This window comes from Hemiscyllium ocellatum, chromosome 9 (genome assembly GCF_020745735.1).
Source record: "Hemiscyllium ocellatum isolate sHemOce1 chromosome 9, sHemOce1.pat.X.cur, whole genome shotgun sequence".
NCBI classification, from domain to species: Eukaryota; Metazoa; Chordata; class Chondrichthyes; order Orectolobiformes; family Hemiscylliidae; genus Hemiscyllium; species Hemiscyllium ocellatum.
Genome location: NC_083409.1, coordinates 29,976,469 through 30,001,451, shown reverse-complemented (window position 1 = coordinate 30,001,451; position 24,983 = coordinate 29,976,469). Strand labels below are relative to the sequence as shown.

The 24,983-nt window shown below is 39.4% G+C and overlaps 2 protein-coding genes across 10 annotated transcripts in view; both read right to left on the bottom strand.

The window, feature by feature from the left end:
• The window catches only part of LOC132818956 (torsin-1A-interacting protein 2-like), a 39,756-nt gene extending 22,264 nt beyond the window's left edge, over window positions 1–17,492 (bottom strand). For both annotated transcript variants that reach the window (XM_060830118.1, XM_060830120.1), the window contains exons 1-8: window positions 17,127–17,492; window positions 14,606–14,686; window positions 12,751–12,807; window positions 11,848–11,910; window positions 10,970–11,041; window positions 8,952–8,999; window positions 4,440–4,490; window positions 3,627–3,704 (exon numbers count right to left, since the gene is read on the bottom strand). In XM_060830118.1, coding sequence (XP_060686101.1) covers window positions 3,627–3,704; window positions 4,440–4,490; window positions 8,952–8,999; window positions 10,970–11,041; window positions 11,848–11,910; window positions 12,751–12,807; window positions 14,606–14,686; window positions 17,127–17,178 — 502 coding nt within the window. In that variant the 5' untranslated portion in view covers window positions 17,179–17,492. The remainder of the gene's footprint in view (window positions 1–3,626; window positions 3,705–4,439; window positions 4,491–8,951; window positions 9,000–10,969; window positions 11,042–11,847; window positions 11,911–12,750; window positions 12,808–14,605; window positions 14,687–17,126) is intronic.
• Window positions 17,493–23,055: 5,563 nt separating this feature from the next.
• Window positions 23,056–24,983, bottom strand: part of LOC132818954 (torsin-1A-interacting protein 2-like) — a 41,692-nt gene continuing 39,764 nt past the window's right edge. For all 8 annotated transcript variants that reach the window (XM_060830112.1, XM_060830111.1, XM_060830114.1 and 5 more), the window contains one exon: window positions 23,056–24,220. In XM_060830112.1, the coding sequence (XP_060686095.1) occupies window positions 23,457–24,220 (764 nt within the window). In that variant the 3' untranslated portion in view covers window positions 23,056–23,456. The remainder of the gene's footprint in view (window positions 24,221–24,983) is intronic.

Below are 24,983 nucleotides of genomic sequence, written 5' to 3'. Positions count from 1 at the left end.
TACATCTGCAGGACCCTAATAATCCACTTTGCTTGTTTTATCTTTGAAGAACTTTAGTAAATTAATCAAACATGAGATTTTTGATTTTCCCAACCACAGATATTAATCTAATTCACCTATAGTTTCCAACTTTCTGCCTCACTCCTATTTTGAATAAATGGAATTACATTAGCATTTTTCTATCCACAGGAACTTTTCCAGAACCACTATCTCTGCTGAGACTTCCTTTAAGGCCATCAGGCCCTGGATACTTGTCTGCCTTTAATCTCAATAGTTTACTTAATACATTTTCCCTAGAGATGACAATTGTTTTAAGATCTTCCTTTTCTATAATGTCTACATTATCTATTACATTTGGGATAGTTTCAGTATCCTCCACCATGAACGCTGAAGCAAAATATTGATTTAGGAAACAAATGGCAGAGACCCTATTATTAACTCTCCAGTCCTCTAAGGTACCAACATTCATTTTAGACACTCTCTTTTACTTATATACTAACAGAAGAAATTGCTATTTGTTCTTATATGTTGCATTGGTCTTCTTTCATACTTTATCTCAGCTCATTCTATTCCTATTTTGCTAACCCTTGTTGGTCTTTAAAAGTTTCCAATCCTCCAGCCTGCCACTGACCTTTAAGATGGTATGTCTTAGTTTTGCCCTTATGTTAGCTTAAACTTCTTTGCTTACCCACGGATGCTTTATTTACCTCTTACAATCTTTCATCCTCTTTGAATATATTTTAGCTGCAAAGAAGCAAATATTACCTTAAAATGTCTGCCACTGTTCATTAACTTTCCTATCCCATGGTTTTTCTGCCCAGTCCATTAGGGCCAAATCTGTTTTGATGCCTATGTAATTACTTTAGTTTAACACCAGAACAATAATAGGGGACTCAAGATTCTCATCTTGCCACTGAATTTTAAATTCTAGCATGTTCGGACCACTTTACCTTCACTATGAGATCATGAATTAATCCCATTCTTATTACACAATATCAAATCAAAAACAGCCTGGCTCCTGTTTGGTTCTCCAAAACACTGCTGAGAAAGAATCTCTAATACACTTCATGAACTCTCCCTCAAGGCTACCCTTGCTAACTTGATTAAAACAGTCTACATGCACATTAAAATCACCCATGATTATTCTTCTGACAACACCCCAGTATTTCCTCGTTTTTATTGTGGAATTAGTGGCAGGGAACCTTTAGATAACTCACATCAGATACTTCTTCCCTGGTTTTCTTTCTACCCAGACTGGCTCAATGTTTTCATTTCCAGTACTATAATCACTTCTTAACACAGCACTGATCTCTTCCACTACTAACAAAGCTACACTTCCTCATTTTCCTTTCTATCTATCCTTCCGAAAGAGTATCAGTGAATATTCAACTCAGAGTCCTGATCCCCCTGTAACCAAGCCTCACTAATTGATACCCATGCATACCCATTTGTCTCTATTTGCAATGTTAGCTAATTAAATAGTAGTGTGAATGCTATGTGGGTTCAGATACAAAAAGTTAATTTTGTCTTATCAATTCACCTTACACTTCTTTGATTTATTGATTCAAATTAGCATTCTCACACACTGTCCCTTCCTGTCATTTACTTGTAACAACTAGACAAATCGCTAATCTGCATTCCTGTCTGCTCCTCCGTTTGATTTTTTTTAAAAATTCCACACAACTGAAAATTTTTTTAAAAGTCATTTAGCCATAAACAAAATTTGCAAAATCCCAAGAACATGAAGATCTTACATAAATCCAAGCACCACCTGTTTTTTTTTCCCCTAAAGACTGCAACCAAGCACTTTATGCTACACTGATCCATTGTGCTCAAATTCTAGTAAACTAGCACTGACCAAAAATTATATTTTTATCTCTCTCCCTCTCACGTACTTTCTCTCAGTTGACAGGATTTTAGGACAAGATAGAGAAACATGAAGTTTAGCATGGTGCTGATCAGTACTACTAAATTTTAGTGTCTCTGTCAACCTGATCTTTTTTGAAGTACCTCAAATTTTCTTCTTCATGCAAATAGTTGTGCTCTGCTTCACTCAAAAATAAACATTGCACACTTAACACAGTGAAAATCCACATTCCATCACATCCTTGACATTTGTTTTTCATGCCAAGCATGTAGAAAAAAAGTGTTACGATGTGGAGGTCCAACTCTTCTATTAAAGGCAAACACACAGAAAAGTTTGCTTCTTAATCTGTTAAAATGTGAGTGGGTTACAGAACTCATACTTTCCACTTTTAAAGAGAAAAACAATTTATTTTCCTAACTTTAATAGTAAACACTAAAAAAAATTCACAGATCCAAGCCCCCTTTTTCTTAACTACTTACTATCTGATTCAACTCAGAAAATGCTGCTCCAGCAAAAAAAATCAATCATTACATTAACTTAAATTCAAGTCCACACAGTCCGTCTTTTATCTTCCGTCTGATCTCCCTAGGTCATCATCTTTCTTTATACTGCAAATGTGCTTTATAGGAGAAGGTACACAAGGAATTAAGGGCTACGGGGAGAACGCTGGTAAGTGGAGTTGAAATGCCCATCAGCCATGATTGAATGGTGGAGTGGACCCGATGGGGCGAATGGCTTTACTTCCACTCCTGTGTCTTATGGTCTTATGATACCTTTTTGATAGACAGTGTATGTTAATTTCTTTGAAAGCAAGATGTTAGATGGGCAGTTTGCACTCTGGCTCTACAGCAGCTGCTCTGCAGATAAGTGGCAGTTGCTCTCTGACCAAATTTTCAGAATGCCCTGCCTTTATATCCTCCAATGTCGTTCCCGGTCATTGAATTTATTGTTTTGACAACATCAGACCAAACTCAAAATTGAGTTTTAGTATCTTGAGCATAATTTAAAGTAATTGGTTAAATTTGAATTGTCAAAATAGCAACAAAAACTCTGTTTCCATTTAACAGCCATTTGCTACATGTATCCATTCTGGAACAGCCGGTCTCCCAGCTGTTCCCTTCAGGCAGCTGAGCCTACACTAAGTTTACTTCAAAATTCAGATGTTAAAGTGAACATACATGCCTTCAATTACATAACCAAAGAAAACTACTGTTAATGCAGTAATAGAGACACTATATAAATAATAATATCCTAGTAATTTCAAACAGGAGAAACACAACCAAATGATTAGTGGGGTCATAACTTTCTTGCATTATTCCCTGGCTAGATAGCAATATTAATAATACCTTTAAAAGAGAAAGTGATAATTCTCACTCTGTAAAGGGCTTTAAGTAAAAGTCATGTTTAATTTCAGCACTTTTCCAATTAACAACAAAATGTAATTTGTTGTTTGAATCAGGCATTAGATTCACAGGGCTACAACGGAGCTCTCTATCAGAGTGCAGAACTGAACAATATGGATCACATTAATCCAGAACACCAAGAGAAAAACAAACAATCAAGTTAGGCTTGAGTGGATCATCCACCTGACAGTACATCAATGCCTTTTCGGTTTTCAAATATTCATTCTTAGGATGTGGGTGGTGCTGGCTAGTTCAGCATTTAGTTGTCCAAACTTGGATTTCTCTGAGTGATAGACAACTGCCTAAAAGAAAAGCATGGTGTCATTTTACACATTACAAATTAAAGCAAGCATTACCAGAAAATGTTTGAAGTGTTGACACTGTTGTGGTATCTTGCAACCAGTCAACTTCCACCTCAGAGTCTGAATCCATATCTGAAAGTTGAGATTATTTATTGCAGTTTATATCTCATGAAAGAAACTCTTCAATTACTAAAAAGAAATAACAATTCTGATCCCATTCCATACTACTTTCTTGAAGCAGGCACAATCAAATTATGAGACAAAAGATTTGCAGGATATTTGAAAAGTACATTTTGTTGATCGTCAGACTTGGTGTTTATATCATTTATACCAAAAATGTGGAATAGACACAAAATGCCCAAGCATTAGTGAGAGAAATTGGGCAGTGCAGACAAGGGAATGAAATAACACCAGAAGGAAAGTGATAAAAGCAGTAATTCACTTATGAGCACTGATATGGGGCATTAAAATTTACACCCCTTAGCCTTTCAGCATCTCTGTGCAACTTATTAACTTCATTAATAAGAATGATATCAGTTTACAAATTTATGATAATATATTTGTACAAAACATGCAGCATTTATGTTGAACAACCTTTTGTTTTCATTTCTGCAAATCCTTTGTAATTGTAAAAATGACTTGGAGAGAGCTTGAAGACAGAGTCAGATGTACAGCATGGAAACAGACCCTTTGGTCCAACCCGTCCATGCCGACCAGATATCCCAACCCAATCTAGTCCCAGATGATTCCCCTGTTTGTTTTAAAAACAAAAAAAAGTTTTGTGAAAAAGGGATGATTGCCAATTGGGACAAGTTACTATGGTTAAACAATCTAAAGGACTATTTGAGAGTAGTGGGAACAGATTACCTTCATCTGCAGAATTCTGAGGCAACACTGTATCTTCAGATTGGTTCCCATCTGAAATCAAATCGCGAACATTGAAAACTAAAAAAATCTAGGGACAGGTTTGTTCCTTCATATACAGCAAAATCAACAGCTTGCTAAAACACTTTACTAACCTAAGGACCAAATGCACCTGCCTGCCTTTTAGTATCTCAACCAAGATGTTCATTCCTCCAAGTATGAGCCAAGCAGAGGTTTCTATGGATCATTTGTCACATGGGTTGAGGGGAAATGTACGTAATATTTTTGCTGTACTGTATACAGTACATTCATTGGAAGGTACCACAAAAAAAGTCCAGTCCTGCACTGAACATTATGATTGCATTAAAAAAAATGCAAAAGGTATTTTGCATTCAAGAAACCACCTGCACATAGTAACATTTTAAAGCACATAACCAAATGCTACTCACACTGCTTGTACATTGTACCTGGAGTTGAAAAATAACATGAAAGTCTTCATTTCATACAGGTCCAACAAGCTACTCGACTTTGAGTTACATCATAATTAAAACGAAGGCTGTAGAAATATTCACATGCCACTTAAATCAGACTTTTCATGACAGAATTAATCAACGAATGAAGGGACACATCTCTTTACATTTTATATAAGTGTTAGAAAAGTTACAGGATTAACTTAGAAATAGAAAATGATGGGTGAAATGACCTATTCTTGCTCCTATGTCCATTCCTCATACTCACACATCTCCTACCTCAATATTGTTCTCCCCCTCTCTCTCCCATTCACCTTTAACTTCTAGGAATCAGTTTATTTCACAAATATATTCAAATGATTTCTCCACAGCCTTCTGTGGTCAAAAATTCCACAGGTTCACAAGACTCACTGAAAGGATTTCTTATCTTAGTCCAAAATGATGTACTAAATAGTCTGACATCATTAATGTCAAGCAAACAACAAAAGTGCAAGACAGGAGATGGAGAATCCACATGTATTCTCAAACTTTTTTGATAAGGTATTGTATAACTCCGGTTTTGGGATTCACTTAGAACACATGGAGTCGGGGCTAGGTAGAAGAACGTTCATTTCAAAACAATGCAGGGGTTAAGAGTAGCTATTAACTGGTAATAAATAAGAAAAAAGGTGTTTAACAACAATATTTCAACAAAATACAATGCAACATTAAGAACAGAATGGTATGTTCTTTGACAAATTAATTTCAATGTACATGGACATAAAATGCAACAATATTACATACATGCGAATTAGGAGCAGTAGACCACTTGGCCCCCTACGCCATTCAGTAAAGATCATAGTTGATCAGATTATAACCTCAACACCTTAGGCCTAACTACCCCTAATAATCAATCACCTGCTTGCTTATCAAGAACCTTAAAAAACATCAAGATTATGCTTGCATCTTTTTGAGGGAGATCAATACAAATATTTTCCATCATCTGATAGAAAAGTTCTCCTGTCTGAAATGGGTGACCGCTTATTTTTAAATCCAGAACCCCGAGTTCTAGATTTTCTCAAGAGAAAATGCCCTTTTCATATCCACTCTGTCAAGAGCCCTCAGAGTCAGAGTCATCAGCATGGAAACAGACCTTTGGTCCAAACAGTCCATGCCAAACATAACCTCAAACTAAACTAGTCTCACCTGCATGTGCTTGGTCCATATCCCTCCAAACATTTCTTATTCCTACACTTATCTGAATGTCATTTCAATGTTGTGACTGTACCCGCATCCACCACTTCCTCTGGAAGTTCATTCCACACACAAACCACTCATGTCTTTTCATAAAACTTTCTTCTGGCACCTTAAAAATATGCCCAGACCTTGAAATCCCCTGCCCTAGGGAAAAGACATCTGCCATTCACCTCAGCAATACACCTCATGGTATTTATAAACCTCTATAAAAGGTCACCCTTCAACCTCCTATGCTCCAGCAAAGAAAAAAAATCCCAGCCTGTATAGCCTCTAGTTATAAATGAAACCTATCATTCCTGGTAGCATCCTGGTAAATCTTTTCTGAACACTCTCCACCTTAATAATATCCTTCCTATAACAAAAAGTGACCAGAACTAGACATAGTACTCCAGAAGAAGCAAATGGAGTTCGATATAATGTGAGGTCTTGCATTTTACAAAGTCAAATCAAGGTAGGAGTTTCATAGTGAATGGTAGGGCCTTAAGGAGTATAGTGGAACAGAGGGACCTTGGAGTTCAGGTTCACAGTTCACTGAAAGTGGAATCACAGGTAGACAGGACAACGAAGTCATCTTTTGGCATACTGGCCTTCATCAGTCAGAGCTTGGAGTACAGAATATGGGAAGTTATGTTGCACCAATACAGCACGTTGGTAGGGCCGCAATTGGAGTATAGAGAGTTCAGTTTGGTCATCTTGCTATAGGAAGGATGCTATTAAACTGGAAAGAGTGCAGAACAAATTTACAAGGATGTTGCCAGGACTCAATGGTCTGAGTTATAGGTAGAGGGTGGACAGGCTGGACTGTGTTCTTTAGACTGGAGGAGATTGAAGGGGGTGGGGAATCTTGTCAAAGCATATGAAGTTCATCATGGAGAAGATGAATGTACTCAGTCATTTTTCCAGGGTTGAAGTCCAGAGGGCATCAATTTAAGCTTAGACAGGAAGGAATAAAAGGGAACTTGAGGGACAACTTTTTTTGTTTTAAACAGAGGGTGGTATGCATACAGAATGAACTGCCAGTGGAAGTGTTTGAGGTGGGTACGTTAACAACATTTAACAAGGCATTTGGACAAATACAGGCATTGGAGAGGTTGAGAAGGAGATGAGCCAATGGACATTTTGGTTGGCATAGACCAGCGTGGGCCAAAGTGCCAGTATCAGTGCTGTAGGACTCTGCCTCTTTGAAGAGGCCTCACTAACATTTTGTACAACCTCAGCATAACGTCCCAACCCCTATACACAAATGTCTGAACAACGAAGACAAGCACACAAATCCTTCCTAGCCACCTTTGTACCTAAACCCCTTAGTCTCTGTTCTACAACACTATCCAAGGCTCTACTTTTAATTGCATATTTCCTGTATGTTTATATCTTGTATGTTTTAACCGCGTTACCGCTTATTCTGCTCAACTCCAGCAGATACAGGTCTCTTCTATTTAACCTTTCTTTAGAAGGCAAACCGCCCATTCCAAGTATTAGTGTAATAAGCCTTCTCTGAACTGCAAATATGTTCTCATTTCCCTTAAATAAACAAATGTATGTGTTATTCTGGATGTGGGCTCACAAAAGCACTGTAAATCTGATATGTAACTCCCTATATTTAAGTGGATAGTTCAGAATAGATAGAATAAATACATTATATACATGCCTTATTGAAAAGCTGTGACAGGAATTGCCATCATGTTAGCTATACAACTTGAAGATACCAAATCTGGGACATGGGATAAAAAGGATAAGTATAATATCAGATCAGAAAGGATATAATTATTAAAGTCTAAATAGGCTATAGCTGTCCTCTATCGGAAAGAAATACCAGAGGGACCACCTGATAGAAGATATGAAGGAGTTTGATAGGTTAGATATACAGAAGATGCCTGTGGAGATGTTCGAAACCAGGAGTCATAAAGGACACATACAAATAAATTAAAAATTCAAACAAAACCTCATTTGACAGAGTGGAGGAAGTGTGGAACTTGCTACCACAAAAAGTGATTTAGGTGAATAGCAAAGATGTAAAAGGAGAAGCGAGATAAATGTAACAGAAAAAGGAATAGAAGATCATGTTGAAAGGGGAAAGGGATATCAAGCAGAAAGAGGCTTCTATGGAGCATAAACTCTGGCAGTAGATAGATTGAAACAAATGAGCCACTTCTATGCTCCTAATTATATACATTGCTTCATTGTATTACCAAGGAGTACGTTCATTTGCTTAACTGAGAGTGAACACATATCTATAATGAGAGGCAGGAGGAAACTCAGAAGAACTACCGATAATAAGATCAACCGAGTGATGCCGATTCTGATTTACAAACTCAACCTCTGCGATTGTAATGAAACTTTGCAACAGTGACAGAAACAAATGAAACAAAAAAAAATTTAGTCTGTAACCCGGTGGCAGTCAGGAATTGTAATTTCTACCACACTTGAAAGAAGCAAAAGCAGACTTGGGGTGGGCCACTGGAAAATAGGCAAGTTAGGTGATCAGTAGATTAAGAATGTCAGCCATACTAATTACACACACCACTGTCAATACTCCCAAGTCAAGTGCAACACAGATTCAATGGTAAACTATCCAAGGTATATGCAGTTGTACTGTGGATCCCAGTCACCAAACACCATCAAACTATACTCCCTTCAAAACAATCTACATCTTCAAAGTTTTGCTTGGATTCTTCTGCCATTACTGTGACGTAACTCAGTGAACAATAGATTATTGACAAGAACAACCACCTGTGTTTATATACAGTGCTTTTAACATGGTAAAATATTTCAAGATCCTCATAAGTATATTATCATTTAAAAATGACACCTGGAGATGCTTGGTTGGTCTCAGAAGAATAGTCCATCTCTTCTGGTTCTGTGATAGAAGACAAAATGGAAACTTTTGAAACTTACTGACAGTAAAATCTCACAAAGTAAACAAGGCAGTGTAGAGTCTTTCTCTGAAGTGAAATAATGGACATCTGTCTTGTCACCTTCACTTAAACTAAAGCAGAGCAAATCAACACATTTCACCAAGGTAGGCATAGCCTAAAATACCCAAATTGCAGCTAAACAGCTAAAGGGAAAACAATGAATGAAGTGCAGCAAAACTCTCATATTCATGTTCACTTCTATTAATAGCGTTGCCCCACCTTCCAGTTTTCAAATCTACAACCTTTCTTCAACTCTGGTCTCTTAACATCACCTTTTCCCACCATTTCAATTCTGCTCTTGAGGTACTGTCACAATCAGTAATCCACACATTCAGCCTGTTTCTATGGGAATATAGGTCAAAATCACACAGTCATAGTTAATAGAACTTAAACATAATTCATACATTTGGAATAGAGGGCTTGTTTCAGTAATCGTGTCAGGAAACTATCAGCAATTGTCATTAAAAAATGTATCATGTCAACTTTAGAGCAGGAAATATGCCATAATTCCTCAATCTTGTGACTCTAGACCCACAGTAATGAGCCATGATGACAGTGGCTGAAGACAAAAAACAGCAGATAATTTTCAGTGACAAGGAATTACGCAAACATTGTAGTATTCATAATCTGTACCAAAATGCGAATGCTTCTAGAGCTGAAAATGTGTTGCTGGAAAAGCGCAGGAGGTCAGGCAGCATCCAAGGAACAGGAAATTCGACGTTTCGGGCATGAGCCCTTCATCAGGGCTCATGCCCAAAACGTCAAATTTCCTGTTCCTTGGATGCTGCCTGACCTGCTGCGCTTTTCCAGCAACACATTTTCAGCTCTGATACTCCATCTGCTGACCTCACTTTCTCTGCGAATGCTTCTAGGCCACATCAAATGAATGGAATTATTATACCTTGTTTCAGAAGAAATATTAACTTTTCCTTTATTCACCTCTTATTACTGTCAATATTGTGGACCAAGGTATTTGCATGCAGTTGGTGCATGTAACAAAGTCATCCGTACTATCAAAACATAGCATATATATAATCCAGTAAGGTTAAGAAAAGGAAAGGACTTGGACAGAGCTTCAGAAAAAAAACTTTATAATGTTACCCTATTTTTAACTCTCTACCACTTTCTGAAGAGCATATAGGAACAGCCTTTCCAGTGCTTTCCACATTGCCAGAACAAAGAGTTAATTTCAAGATTTTCAAAAAGAATATAATGGGTCCCTTTTTAATGTTTGCTGCTTTTTGTTTTAATCTCTCCTGCTTCTCATACCTCAATTGTTCAGTTATTGGTTGGTTTTCAGTTCTAACATTCTGTTTATTGATATATAGTTTATGCAATAACATGAGCTGGGTTTAATCCCTTTCCTTTAGAACAAAGATTTTCAGAACACAAAACCACCCACTACCTCACCTCCTCCCCCCCGCCTTCCAACACCCCACTTCGACAGTCCTACAAACAAAACCAAGCTGAGAAGTTTACAACTCAACCCCCCAGGTCCTAACTATTAAAACATACAATATTCCTTTCCCTTCCATTAAAATTATTTGCCCGAGTCTTGCAGCCCAACTGTTTCTTCCTGGTCTGCTCATTTCCCTCTCCATTCATCAGCACAGCACAAAGTAGGCTGGTACACTCCTGGCAAAGATATAGCCAAGCTCCTTCTATTTAAGGTAGCTGGATTAGATGAAATACATTAGGGATCTTCAAGTCATTTCTGTCAAATTCCTACTGGTGAATGTCATCAGGTTTGATTCTTGGTCAGACGGCACACTATGTGCTAGCAACAGATTGTGAACTAGACACTGGAAATTAGTGTTTGGGAATAAGTATATCATGTCAATTTCTGCAGATTTGCCATATTTACAAAAACAACCCAAAAAAAAAACTTAAGGGACTCAGACATGAGCCATACCTGTACTAGAGTGTAACTCCAGATCCTCTTTTACAGGATTTTCTTGGGACTGTCTCTGAGCAGAGCCCCTGCCTTAAAACAAAAAGCAAAAAAGATATAAACTGATCAGAACATTAAATAAGCAGATACAAAACCAGAAGTGAAAGAGTAGGGAAAAGAAAAACAGCAAGGAGGACAACATTCAGGTGTCTGAACAAAAACTCCTCAAAACCTGCTTGCATAACTTTCTGTAGTAATATTGGAGCCAGTATGCGTTCACAGATAAGATTTTGTTTTCTTGTGAAGCAGGAATATTAAGGTAATGGAACCAAGGTGGCTACATGAAATCAAGATACAGGCATCATTTAACAGAATGGCCGAAGAGGCTCAAGGGGTTGAATGGCCCACTGCTATTCCTAGGAAATCCAGGGGTCCAGCACAGCCAAATGTCTTGATGAAAGAGTCAGACTTTTGGTTTTGTATCCAACAACTGTTTAGAATTTAAAAACTTGCAAACTCTGTATAGCATTTACTGTAGACAGGAGCAAGTAAGCCTTTGATCAGACTAACACATATTATGTTTAAAATTCACAAGTTATGTAGTTTTGATGTAAAGCAGCCACAAGGTGCCAGTGTGGTAGGACACAGACTTCTTGTTGTGTTCAGTAGATGGTGGGTATCTGCTCTAGACCATAAGACCGCTGACCAGAGACTTGGACCTGCTCTTGGTTAAGGAAGCAGTTGAAAGCATAGTAGGAACTGGTCACCCAAGGCAACCCAAACAAATCTTTATAACTGGTATCAATCAGCACAGGGTAAAAGGGCAGCTTACTTAGCTAGTGTGGCACTAAAAACCCTGTAAAATTAGAAATGAACAAAGCAATAATCAGAAAAAATACCTTTATGGGATTTCTTATGAGATTCTGGTACTTCTGAACCTGATCCACGTCCTGGTACAGTAGCTGGAAAGGAGCAGCCAGTATTAAAAATAGATCAAACTATTGTAAAAATGTCAGTGTTTCCCACAGATTTTAAGTCCTTGCCCATCTGGAGGTAGGTAATCCTCAAAATATCACACACCAAGATACTAGAAAAACTCAACAAGTTGGTACAACTAGTACTTTCAAGAGAGCTGTACATTAGCTCATCTATTTTAGGACTGAATAAAACAGCTGTGAGGACTGAACTTAATGACAAAACAAAGCCCACTCCACAGAGGGCTGCTGGGCAACAACGTATATCAATCCTGATGAATCCATATGGGGCACTGATGGCTGATTTATTAAGACTCTAACAAAACTTCCTGGTTCTGAAGGGTAACAGGACTTGAAATAACAACTGATTTCTCTCCAAAAATGTTGCCAGACCTGCTGAATTTCTCCAGTAATTTGAGCTTTTTTGTTTGTTTCAAAACTTCTTGGACAGCTGAAGTAGGGGTGCCTCCACATTTCAACAGCCTCACTCCTCTTGTTCAAGACAACACAGCTTGCTACTCCTTTAGTTGAGACCAGATGAAAAGGTAGTGGAAGTTCATGGTGATTGTTGAAATCATTTCTGAGGCTGAACTTGAAAGAGAGCCACAGAAATTACTATTTTACATAACTTGAACTGGAAGGTTATTTTAATGAAGCATGTTCCATTTAATGAGAATGATGAGATAATTGCTAGTGTAGTTAGTGGAGGGAGGGGGTGGGGGAGAAAAAAAAGTTTTATTTTCGGCCTGGGGCCAAATCTCAGCTCATTGCATTAGTAATGGGAATAACAAAAAAAGTTTTTTAAAAATTGAATCAGAAAGAACGTACCTTTAGGAGATTTCTTTGGAGGTTCTCGCGCTCCTGCATTAATTCCATAATCAGAATCTGAAAGCAAATCACTTGCATCACAACCAGAGCAAAATAGACCTCTTAATATTTTTACATTTTACTCTCTTTATCCTTGCTCATGCACTTGACAAACAGAATTACTTCCAGGTGAAAGAAAGAGAGAATAAAGTTTTCAAATTAGCAGTCTCCTTTCTACCCCACATGCTTCTGCACACACAACACTGCACCACCCCCATTGTCGAAAGAGCCAACAAAATATGGAAAAGTCCTCCATTTGATGACAGTTCCACCTGTGGTTCCAAATTATTTATAAATTTGCCCCAAATGTTACAGTGGAAGGTCACCCACATATTGCCTGAAATAAATACTTCTGTTTAATCACCAATCTATACATGGCTGCATACAATGATAAGGCAGAACTGTCTCTCCCAAGAACCAGCACGGTAGGTGTTAGAAGGGGAAATAACCATCACCTTCCTGCGACCATATAGTCATAAAGGGTCAAGTGGCTTCCACTTAAGAGCATCTTCACACTATCGCCATGATTAACTGTGAGAAGGACAGCAGCCTTCCCAACTGGTAAAATGGAGCATTCTGCCTGCCAAACTGCAGGGGATTGGGTTTCAATCCACCCAAACCTGGAGACATTTGGTACAAGTTTGGGTTTTGCCAGATAAAGTGGCCAAAGAAAGCTAATCCCACACCTCTGCCTTTGAACTCCCTTCCCTACTTCACCCTACCATGACCCCTGTCCTGCAACCCTCCCACAACCACCCACCAAAAATTCATTCTGCTCTGTCACCAGTAGCCTCAGCACCTGAAGCAGTGCTGCTATTGATAGGGGCAGCCAGCTTCCGATTAGCCAGCAACTTCAGATGGAGCAAGACATTGCTGTCCCAGGAAGCCTACCTGGTGACCCATAAAGTGCCGAATAGGCACAAGAGCCAGTGGGCTTTCCTGCTTGTGGTGGTGAGGGGTGCTACATATACCATAGCACCCATCACCACACTTTGAAAAACAAAACTGGCATTGCCTACCTTAGACAAAAAGGATTTGGGAGCATTTAAACTGACAAAACCGAATATAACTCATCAGTGTAGAGTAATATTAAATAGTATTGGGTGGAATACTAATTTTCATTCTATGAGTTTCCTCATTGGCATGTTTGATTAAAAATACACCTCAGGAATTTGTTCTCACACAAAATCTCTGTTAAAAGGAAGGGCAAATCCAGGAAGTGAGGAATTCAAACACACGATGTGGGGGAGGGGGTGGAGAAGAGATAAAGAAACAGCTAGGGAGTTTGGAGACCTCAAAATAGTTCACGATACATCCAGGAAAGTACAATTAAACATTGCAGAGCAAATTAATTTCCTGCAACACAACTGAAAACGTGTGATATTATAATACAGAACTTTTGCTGTATCCAAAAGATCCAAAATATTTTAGATGAGAAGAAGAAACTGAAATATTGAATATCTTAAATCATGATCACTCCAATTATACACCAAAGCAGATTTCCAATCTTATTAATGTTGGAAATGTGGCAAATATATTGTCATCTATAGGTCCATAATTTCTTAATGTATTTCAATTTAGAGGTGTGGATCCATAATAGCTTCAATTAAAATGTCCACTTCCTTCAAGTTACCCAAGTGGGAACAACTTTCTCATCTTCCTACACTGCAGAAAATAAAACCACCAATAGGCAGCAAGTACTTCAAATCTGTTGAACTCCTATTAAAGCTTAGAGCTTTGATAACTGTAGTTTGCCCCAAACTTCCCAATCAAGTGTCAACAGACAAACGGATCTCACATTATTAAAGCATCTTACCATAGTTTCTTTTTCGCTGGTTCTTTATTGGAGAACGGGATGTCACTACTATTCCAGCATAACTCTTCACTCTGGAGGATCCTGTGTATAACCGATGGCAGTACATTTTTAAATGTTACTATTCCGTAACAAAACTGACCAGCATTCACTGTTCGAGATCAACTGTTCACTGTTTGGGCTGATGTCACCGCTTGAATAATGCTAAACCAAATCACAATTTGTGGATCAACTGCAAATGTTAGTGTTCGGGAGGTGGGTGAAGGCACAGGCTTTGCTGATTTGTTCTGTGAGAACTGCAGGATAACAGACTTCATTTGGTTCTGCCCAGGACTGATCAGAAAGAGAGATAGAACTTGATACCTTGCAGATAGGTTCTCAAGTGTAGCAAGGAGGGAGGAGGATTCCAGTACAGGTATGTGAAGGCCAAGTGCAAGTGAGGATAGAGATAATTACGCATGGCGGGGAGATTCATCCAGCGTCGCAGGATGGTGGAGGGGCTAGTCCAAAGCAAGCATATTGGGGTTGGAAGTGAGGTTGTGGCAGAGCCGTTCTTGTGAAGGGCAAATCCAGCATGTGAGGAATTCAAGCACATGATGCAGGAGTGGGGAGGGGCAGATAAACAGACAGTTAGGGGGTTTGGAGACCTACTTCAAAATAGTTCATGATACTTCCAGGAAAGTACAATTAAACATTGCAGAGCCTTGTAATTTCCTGCAACACAACTGAAATGTATGTTACAAACTTCCCAACTGTTTTTTAAATAACTGTTGAAAGAATCAACACAAAGTGGTACACACAAAGGGATCAACAATAACGCTGTCTAAACTATTAAGGGACAAGGACCAGCTTATATAGGAATTGAAAGTAATTAACCATGCCTGGGAAAAGAGGAATCAAGAAACACATGAACAAAACTGTTTTGGCATCTGCTTGATAACTGACTGCCTTATGCCATAAGCATTAATTATTGCCCTGTACAAGAATTTAAGCAGTTAATCACAGGAAAGCCATATCTTCAAGCAGAGAAACCAATGTCAAATGTAACAAGAAAGAAGCTACTTCTGATAAAGAAGCAAGCTGTGGATTTGATGCCAAAGGGAGTCCTAAAAAGATACTCAATAATAGCAGCCTCTAGACCGGAAGGATGAAAACACTGCAGAAGAATCCAACATCAGAACCCTTCAGCATAAGGGCTTCAAAGAACAGCACTGCACAAGGATCAAACCCTGGACATCAGAGTCGAGGCACCTGTTGATTGGAATCTATGGTTAACTGGATAATAGCCAAGCTGAGTTGAGGTTTAACTTGCTAACTTGAGGAGTCTTATTTTGATTTAAACTTTATTGCCTGTAACAACCATTGTTTCAGTACTTGATTGTTCATAAGATTGCTTTTAAAAAAGCAGATTAAAAGTGTAGCTTGTGGTAATTTAACCAAACCCAATGTGCTGACCAATAAAGTAAGGCATACCAAACACCTTCTTCACTATCCTATCTACCTTTGACTCTACTTTCAAGGAATTATGAGCCTGCATTCCAAAGTCTCTTTGTTCAGCAACGCTCCACAAGACCTTACCATTAAAGTGTATAAGTTCTGCCATGATTTGTCTTTCCAAAATGCAGCAACTCACTTATCTAAATTGAAATCTAACTGACACTCCTCTGCCCATCTGTTCAATACCCCATTGTACTTGAAGGTAACCCTCTAAACTATCCATCACACCTCCAATTTCGGTGTCATCTGCAAGTTTACTAACTATACCACCTATGTTTACATCTAAAACATTTGTATAAATGACGAACAGCAGTGGACCCAGCACAAATCAGAAGAAAGAAAAAAAAAGATGGTTTTCTGTCCAGGGTTTGCAAACATCAACTTCTATTTAGCAATTATGTAAGCAAGTCAAAAAAAGAGACAAAACAAAAATTTTCAATGCAAGACTGTATTTTTAATCCAATATTTACACTGTGTATTAAAAAAAACACCGTATTTGGAAATAAATGACACTGTGGAGGTTTAAAATGTCACCCAATTGCCCTGTCATAGCAGCTTTGGCACAGTAATCTCCTCCAGCTGCGATAATCTGTTTCAATTTTAGCAGAGCTCTAGTCTGTATTTAAAGTCACACCAGTGACCATTGCCAGAGTCCTCTCGGCCTACATGAGGTGATAGTCAATCTCGGCTCCAGGCAGACACCGTCTTGGGGGAAGAGGGTGAAAAAGGGAAGTACTGTACCATTTAAAAGAAAACACTTGTGGTCGCGCACCCTCAGGAAACCAGTTACTCTCCACCCAATTCATTCGGCAGTCGTGAAATAATCTCAACCTCGTTAACTCGGACTAGCGGGAAGCAGTTTATAAACTGATGCTTACAAAATGAATCAGGTTTGAATCGCTTTTGGTTTCTGTTCTCAGGCTGAGCTAATTACCCTCCTCTCACAGTCTCGCTTAACCAATTCAAAAGGATACTCACTATACAGATGCCCTCAACTTTCTCCCACTCTCGCCTCTAGGTTTCTTACCTTTCAAGTCCTTGGGTCGGGAGTTGGCGCTTCTCGTCAACCGCACGCTCATTTTGGACTCTTTCGCTGTCGTTCTCGCCCGGCGAAGAACCCCTCCCCGCTGTTAACGTTTCCTTCCGGACACAGTACGGAGCAACACTCCCTCCCTCTCCCCGGATCCCATTCCGGACGGACTCACTGCGGGGCAAACTTAACTTCCGCTTTTCACATCTTGTGGGGCGGCCCTTATTTCCGGTCGGATAAATTCCCCCACCTGGGCCGTAGTTGTCTGGCGCTCAAATCTAAAATGGGTCCGCCTTTCAGTTCCTTGATTTCCCGCCCCCTTTAGCACTGGTATTCTCCTTTCACTAGTTTTAGCAGTCGTCTGGGAGACGGTCTCGCTCCTCTTGCGTCGAAAAAAAAACAATAGTTGACCGTTAGTATTCAAATATTTGAATTGACGCCGCGAGCTGCAAGTTCTGAGAACCGTTAAACGGACCGCCGGCCAAAATTGTCGTCTTCAAGCAACATGACCCGATGAAAACTACTAGTCTATTTGTGTACGATGATAGATTTGAAAGAATTAAAAAGACGCCTCTAGGTCCATTTCACTGTTACCAGTGCCCGAGCCTGAACTCATGCAAATGTCAAATCGAACCTTCCAGAAAGATTCCACCTTAGCAGACAGACTCCCAAACTCTTAATGTTTTCAATCACTTCAAAGCTATGCAGGACCCAAGACCGCGAAAGTCAATAACGCACCTTTACCTTGGATCGAATATCAGCAGAAAATAAAGCTACAAATAATGAGCCCACCTGCCAGCGGAGAGAGACCAATGAAGTTTCAGGTAGTTGGAGATTTTTCCTAGTCAGAACTAGGAGAGGTTGAAAGCGTAACAGACACAAAAAAAAAGGGCCTTGTGTTATCGTTGGAGGCAGGACAGCGCAAAACGAAATGGGAAAATTTGTGGTTGAAAATTGTTGGATTATTCCCCCTTCCTGAGTGGTTTGGATGGAAGATAGGAGTCTCACCTGAACTCTAGGCTTCCTTCTCTCCTCATCACAAGATCATGTCAGATATGACTTCCCTCTAGTAAAACTATGTTGACTATCCAAGATCAAACTTTGCCTTAACAAGTGAAGATGGATCCTTTCCTTAAGAATTTCCCCCAGTAGTTTCCCTGACACATGGGACTCACTGATCTGTAATTGTCTAGTTTACCCCTCCCTACTCCTTCTTCAATTGTATTAACTACCTTCCAATATCGTGGCAATCAGAATTACATACAGTCTTACATCTGTAGCTAATCTATGTTTTATAAAGACTACAACAAGACTTCCTTATTCCTATTTTCTTTGCCACAATTAATGAAGGTAAACATCCTGTATGGTTTCTTCACCACCATGTCTACCTTTGCTGAGAATTTCAGGGATCTATGGACTTGTACACCAAGGTCCCTTTGTTCCTCAGTACTCTAAGAAACTACCAATCATTGTGTATATCCTTCTCTTATTAGATATTACAAATGTAGCAATTCACACAACGAAAACTGAGACTATCCTCAATATCAACAACACAACCAATTTTCAAGTCATCTACAAACTTATTAATTATACCTTCACCATTTATATCCAAGTGGTAATATCCATAACAGCAAGCATCCCAGCACCAATCTTTGTGGTACACCAGTCATCACAAGCTTCCAATCACAAAAACGCCCCCTACTCACAAACCAGTTTCAAATCCAGTTTGCCAACTTCAGTTATTTGTAAATTACCACAAGCTACCTTTAATTCAGCCATTTATTAAGAAATACCATAGACAAGCAAATAGTTAAACAATTATTTAAACTTTATTGCATGTCACAACCAAAATAAGACCCCTCAACTAAGGATGTGAAGCCTCACAGCCCAATTTAGCTACTACCCAATTAAAAGTAGAATTTTTGCAAGGTTTGTAGCTCAGGTTGAGGTTTAGGGTGTAGGTTTGCTGGCTGAGCTGTAGGTTTGATATCCAGACGTTTCATTACCTGGCTAGGTAACATCATCAGTGGCAACCTCCAAGTGAAGCTTCACTTGGAGGTCGCCAGTGATGATGTGACCAAGCCAGGTAATGAAACATCTGGCTAGCAAACCTACACCCTAAAAGCAGGATTTAGATACGATTCAAACCAATAGTGTCTGTCTCTGGGTACGTCCAGGGATTGATCCTCGTGCAGTGTGATTCTCTGTAGTTCTGCTGCCAAAGAATTCTAAAGTTGAATTCTTAAATTAAGCTCATGGTGTGTGACATTATTTATGACACTTCTGGAGTCACCAAGTCTATAGCTTGCTTTCTTATCAGGCATAGGTTCTCTTTTTTCACTAAGCTGTCTTGTGAAAAACACAGAACTCCTTAAATTCTTCTGCATGCAATCTTAATTGCCCAATTATCACAAAGCAGCTAGTTACCAAACAGTTGTTACCTCCTCTCCCAGGAAACAATTTGTTTATGTTGCTTTGACTTCTTATTCCCAGGGATGCTTAATTGCTTTCAATTCCTTTATAACAGTTTGTCCTTCTCCTTTTATCATAGGAAACAGTTTATTCCAGAAAAGGTTTTGCCAATTCTTTTAATTCCTGAAAAGTTATTAAAGTTCTGAAGTGTCATCATCCCTTCTATTTGTTCATTCTTTTAATATGATGAACAAAAAGTAGTATATTTGGCCAGTATGCCAATAAAGAAAATAAGCTATTAATGTGAAATTGCAGTGTGCTACACTTGTTGAAATTTTAAGATTATCACACTTTAACTGAACTAATTCTTTTTCAGCTGCTGCATTTGTTGCTGACACCAATATCAAATCATAATACAATATATCCAAGTATACAAAACAAAATCAAGATGTGAGATAACACAAACACAAGTGGTCTTATGAAAATTACTCCCCAATTCCAGATGTCATCCCACCAAATATGTTCCTTAATGGTTTTTAATATGTCTTTTATCTCTGACTATTCTGCTGAAACTTAAGATGCAACCTGTACACCTCTCTTAAAATCACTTTTATTTCTTGCCAATGAGACATAAAGAAGGGGAACCTGGAGTGAGATCAATGTCGCTTGTTGCTCTGGCATTGAAGTGCATGAACATGCACATATCTGGCAATGAGCTAGACTAGCTTCCCATTGTCAGTCATCAGTTTCTCCATGAAGACAGACAGACAGCCAAGTGCATACCTGAGCCAGCAGAGGACTGATAATCTCGATGGCTTCATTCATCCTTCAATCCAGGTTACTGATTGTTTCTGACAAATCAGATTGCTGTACTTGTGCCTGTGTATTTTGATAAGGTCATTAATAGCCAAGGCCATGGAATCATCTTCTGCTTGAAACTGAACAGGTGTCAGGCTGTTTCTTCCTTGACCAGTTGTTGAGATATCTTAGTAATGTACTCACCAGATTGTGCTTCTGAGTCTAGTCTAGAAAGAGAACCCACCAAGGTGAAAGTCCCTCAGCTGGTGGAGATTGTAGGTGAAAACTTGTCAATTCATCCTCTGACAGCTAAGTGGCTTCCTCCTCAGAAGTGTAGATTTACCTGATAGTCTCTATCAGTAATCTCTAACCTAAGTTTTGCTGGGTGATGCTTGTGATTGCAGTGAAGAGATGGAACTAATAGTGTAAAACAGAGAAGCACTGCGCAGCTTAAGAATGAATTAATGGTGGAAACGGTAGAGCAACGCAGTGCAGCACAGTACAATGGAGCTTCGTGGGTTGGTTTCACTCTTCTCTTGTGAAATCTGAGAATGTTTCCTCATGTGCCTTTAGGAACCTTGTATCTACCATTCCTCACCAGACATGCCCAATTCTGCTCTGTTGTGAGACAGCTTTTCCTGCAGAGAGACAAAAGGAGGGACTGAGTTTGATGGAGATGAATGGAAGAAGTAGCTGTGATGTCAGGTTTTGCCAGTGAGTGAATACGAAACTCAGAGGGCAGAAGCATCCATAATTTGGAAGAATGAGGTGGGGGAATAGTTGATTAGTGGATGCAATGCATGCAATAGAGTAAATTGTAGTCCATGAGACTTGTTGAGAGGCATGTGTAATGGCAGAATTATAAATGAGTGATAGCCCTGCGAGTGTAAGATAGCAGAGAGAAGATGGTGACACTTACCCTTTTAGTGTCATGAAGATAATGGACCTTTCTAAACTGTTGTGATTCGCAATTCACTGGCACACTACACTGACCTGAGCTACAATCTAGGTCCAGGCTGGTGTGGCCTCCTATGGCAATCAACAATATACAACACTGCTGTCCTCTCCACCTTGAAGATTATCCTTGAAGATAATGTTGTAGGATGCCCATATGAATGGTTGTTCCTGGCTTGTTCACAGCACTGGTAATGGTGTGCAGCTGGGCTTTAATATGGTGCGAACATCAAAAGACTCTGGCAGCAACAATCACTTCTGCTTCTCCTGCCGCATGATTGTACAGGGTCCAGATATGTGATTAAAGACTGGAAGATTACATCAGAAAAGTCACCATGAGCCGTGGCAAACTTAGCACCACAAATGTGAATTGATAAAATTAGTTGAAAGTTAGAAAGTTCAGACCGTACTAATTGGCATACTAGTTATCTATTCATGCACTCACTCAATTGATCAACAGACAATGTGTTAACTAACACATATTCAGTTTTTAAAATTCCATTTGAAAATGTGTTGCTGGTTAAAGCACAGCAGGTCAGGCAGCATCCAAGGAATAGGAAATTCGACGTTTCGGGCATAATCCCTTCATCAGGAATGAGGAGAGTGTGTCAAGCAGGCTAAGATAAAAGGTAGGGAGGAGGGACTTGGGGGAGGGGCGATGGAGATGTGATAGGTGGAAGGAGGTCAAGGTGAGGGTGATAGGCCGGAGTGGGGTGGGGGCGGAGAGGTCAGGAAGAAGATTGCAGGTTAGGAGGGCAGTGCTGAGTTGAGGGAACCGACTGAGACAAGGTGGGGGGAGGGGAAATGAGGAAACTGGAGAAATCCGAGTTCATCCCTTGTGGTTGGAGGGTTCCCAGGCGGAAGATGAGGCGCTCCTCCTCCAGCCGTCGTGTTGTTATGTTCTGCCAGTGGAGGAGTCCAAGGACCTGCATGTCCTCAGTGGAGTGGGAGGGAGAGTTAAAGTGTTGAGCCACGGGGTGGTTGCGTTGGTTGGTTCGGGCGTCCCTGAGGTGTTCTCTGAAGCGTTCCGCAAGTAAGCGGCCCGTCTCCCCAATATAGAGGAGGCCACATCGGGTGCAGCGGATGCAATAGATGATGTACATAGATGATGCAATACATCATCTATTGCATCCTCCCACTCCACCAAGGACATGCAGGTCCTTGGACTCCTCCACCGGCAGAACATAACAACACGACGGCTGGAGGAGGAGCGCCTCATCTTCCGCCTGGGAACCCTCCAACCACAAGGGATGAACTCAGATTTCTCCAGTTTCCTCATTTCCCCTCCCCCCACCTTGTCTCAGTCGGTTCCCTCAACTCAGCACCGCCCTCCTAACCTGCAATCTTCTTCCTGACCTCTCCGCCCCCACCCCACTCCGGCCTATCACCCTCACCTTGACCTCCTTCCACCTATCACATCTCCATCGCCCCTCCCCCAAATCCCTCCTCCCTACCTTTTATCTTAGCCTGCTTGGCACACTCTCCTCATTCCTGATGAAGGGCTTATGCCCGAAACGTCGAATTTCCTATTCCTTGGATGCTGCCTAACCTGCTGTGCTTTAACCAGCAACACATTTTCAGCTGTGATCTCCAGCATCTGCAGACCTCATTTTTTACCCTTTTAAAATTCCATGTTAAATTCAAACTAAATTTCAATTTGAGAAATATCCATCTATAATCATCAAAACATTCCCATGCTCAGCAAATTTACATCCTTTACTCTATGTTGCAGTATATTTTCACAACTATTTCTGTGACCATGTTGACATTCAGCTTCTTTATTCAGTTACAGATTATACAATAGCAAATATAATTAAGCTTCCATAGCAAAGTCCAAACCATCATCATTTATTCAGTGGCAATATCATTTTCTAGCTTCCAGGAGATTAATTTATTTGTGATAATTGAAGAAAGCTAGAAATTAAACACGGGAAGCCTGAAATAAAAACAGAAAATGTGGAACATTACAGAAAGCCAGTCAGCATATGACTCAAAAAACTTTAAAATTTCAGAAGAGATCCTTTAGCAAAATTCACAAGATTGAATACTAGGTAATTAATTTTAAAAATATATTTCCTTTTCAAGACTTAGGACTTCTCTGTGCATGTAATTTATTTCTTTGATAAAATTCAGTGCAAATTTTGTGATGTCTCCTCAGAATGTTCACTTATGTTTGCAGCCATTCTTTTCAATATCTTTTTCAGGTAGGACGGGTAATATGACGTGTGCAATTCGACTCCACAATCCACTGAATTTGTCAATATCCAGGGTATTATATTGCCCAGTCTGACTGGAGATAGAAAATTTTGTCATAAGAAAATCATAGACTCTTTCCTCCAGAAGACTGAAGCTTAAATTTGGGTCTAATTTTTCCTCATCCACTAAAACTGTGATTAAGAGGGATACATCCTTGAAGGCTGCATTTTCATGATCACAATATTTGTAGAATAGAAGGGTAGATGGAGGTGGCAGATCCTGGAAGTGATGAATAACAGCTGACTTGCTACCCGCACCAAACCAAGAAGTTAGTTGGTTATCTAGATCTAGCTTCACTTTATCGCTGTTTAAAAACTTTTTACTAGATCCCTCAATTTTCAGAAACCTGGAATTGAAAGCTGAAGCATAAGCTTCAGCAATTCTGTCTGTGAGGCAATGCATGGTTTCATTTGCATTCCAAGCAGCTGCAAACATTAAAATGGATGGCTCAGAATGGACAGTCATGTTAATATGTTTCTGCAACATTATCCTGCTTTTTTTCCACAATTGTTCATCTTGATTTGGAAAACTCTTCTGCACGTTGTCAAAATTCTGTAAGAATATGTTGAGCTTATTTTCCACAACTTCAGACTCTTGCTGATTCAGAAAATTCAACATGATACAGGCGACTGGAACCAACAAAACTGCTGCCAAGTAAATGGACCATTGCCCTTCAGGGATAGAGAAAAGTTTTATTAATATGCAGGTACCAAGGTTAATGTTTGTACAGTAATGTCAAATAAATATTCAGCGGCACAAACAAATCTTCATATAAGAGCAGGCAGCATAATACCAGCAAAATTATCATGATTAAGGTACAAAGATGAAGCAAACAGTAAAGCAATATTATTGGTAGTAGTAAGGCTCAGAAAGTCTATGATGATCCAAAGAATTGATTCCATACTTGAATGTAGTCTGGTCTTAAGTTTGGCATTGACAAGACAGTGAGAAAAAGAGACTTAGAGCTAGGGAATGCAATTAAAAATTCGTTTTTATTGAACATATACAACAGAAAATGGGAATATGGCCTAACCAGTTTATTCTATCACTTATGTTCCATTTGAACCTCTTTTTATCTGTTGAACTCTTGTCCACAATGGAAACATTTTCTCTTTTTAATCCAAGACAATCTTTCATTATCTGCAAGATTTCTAACCTCTTTCAACAGAATAAAAACAGTCTGCTCATTCTTTCTTGAATGGAATTCCGCACAGTTCTGATTCCCTCACTCTAACTCATTCTTGCACCACGTTGAGTGCCTTGTTACCTTTTTTATAATATGGTGAACAGAACTGCACACAATGTTCCAAGTATGGCAAACGTCGCTCAAAAACGCACTGTAGTAATAAACTATTAATTCTTTCTTTTTGTTTAAGTTTTATTTTTCTGTTTGCCTATTCCTTTTGCGCACTTTTCCTTTTGTTCATTAGTGAC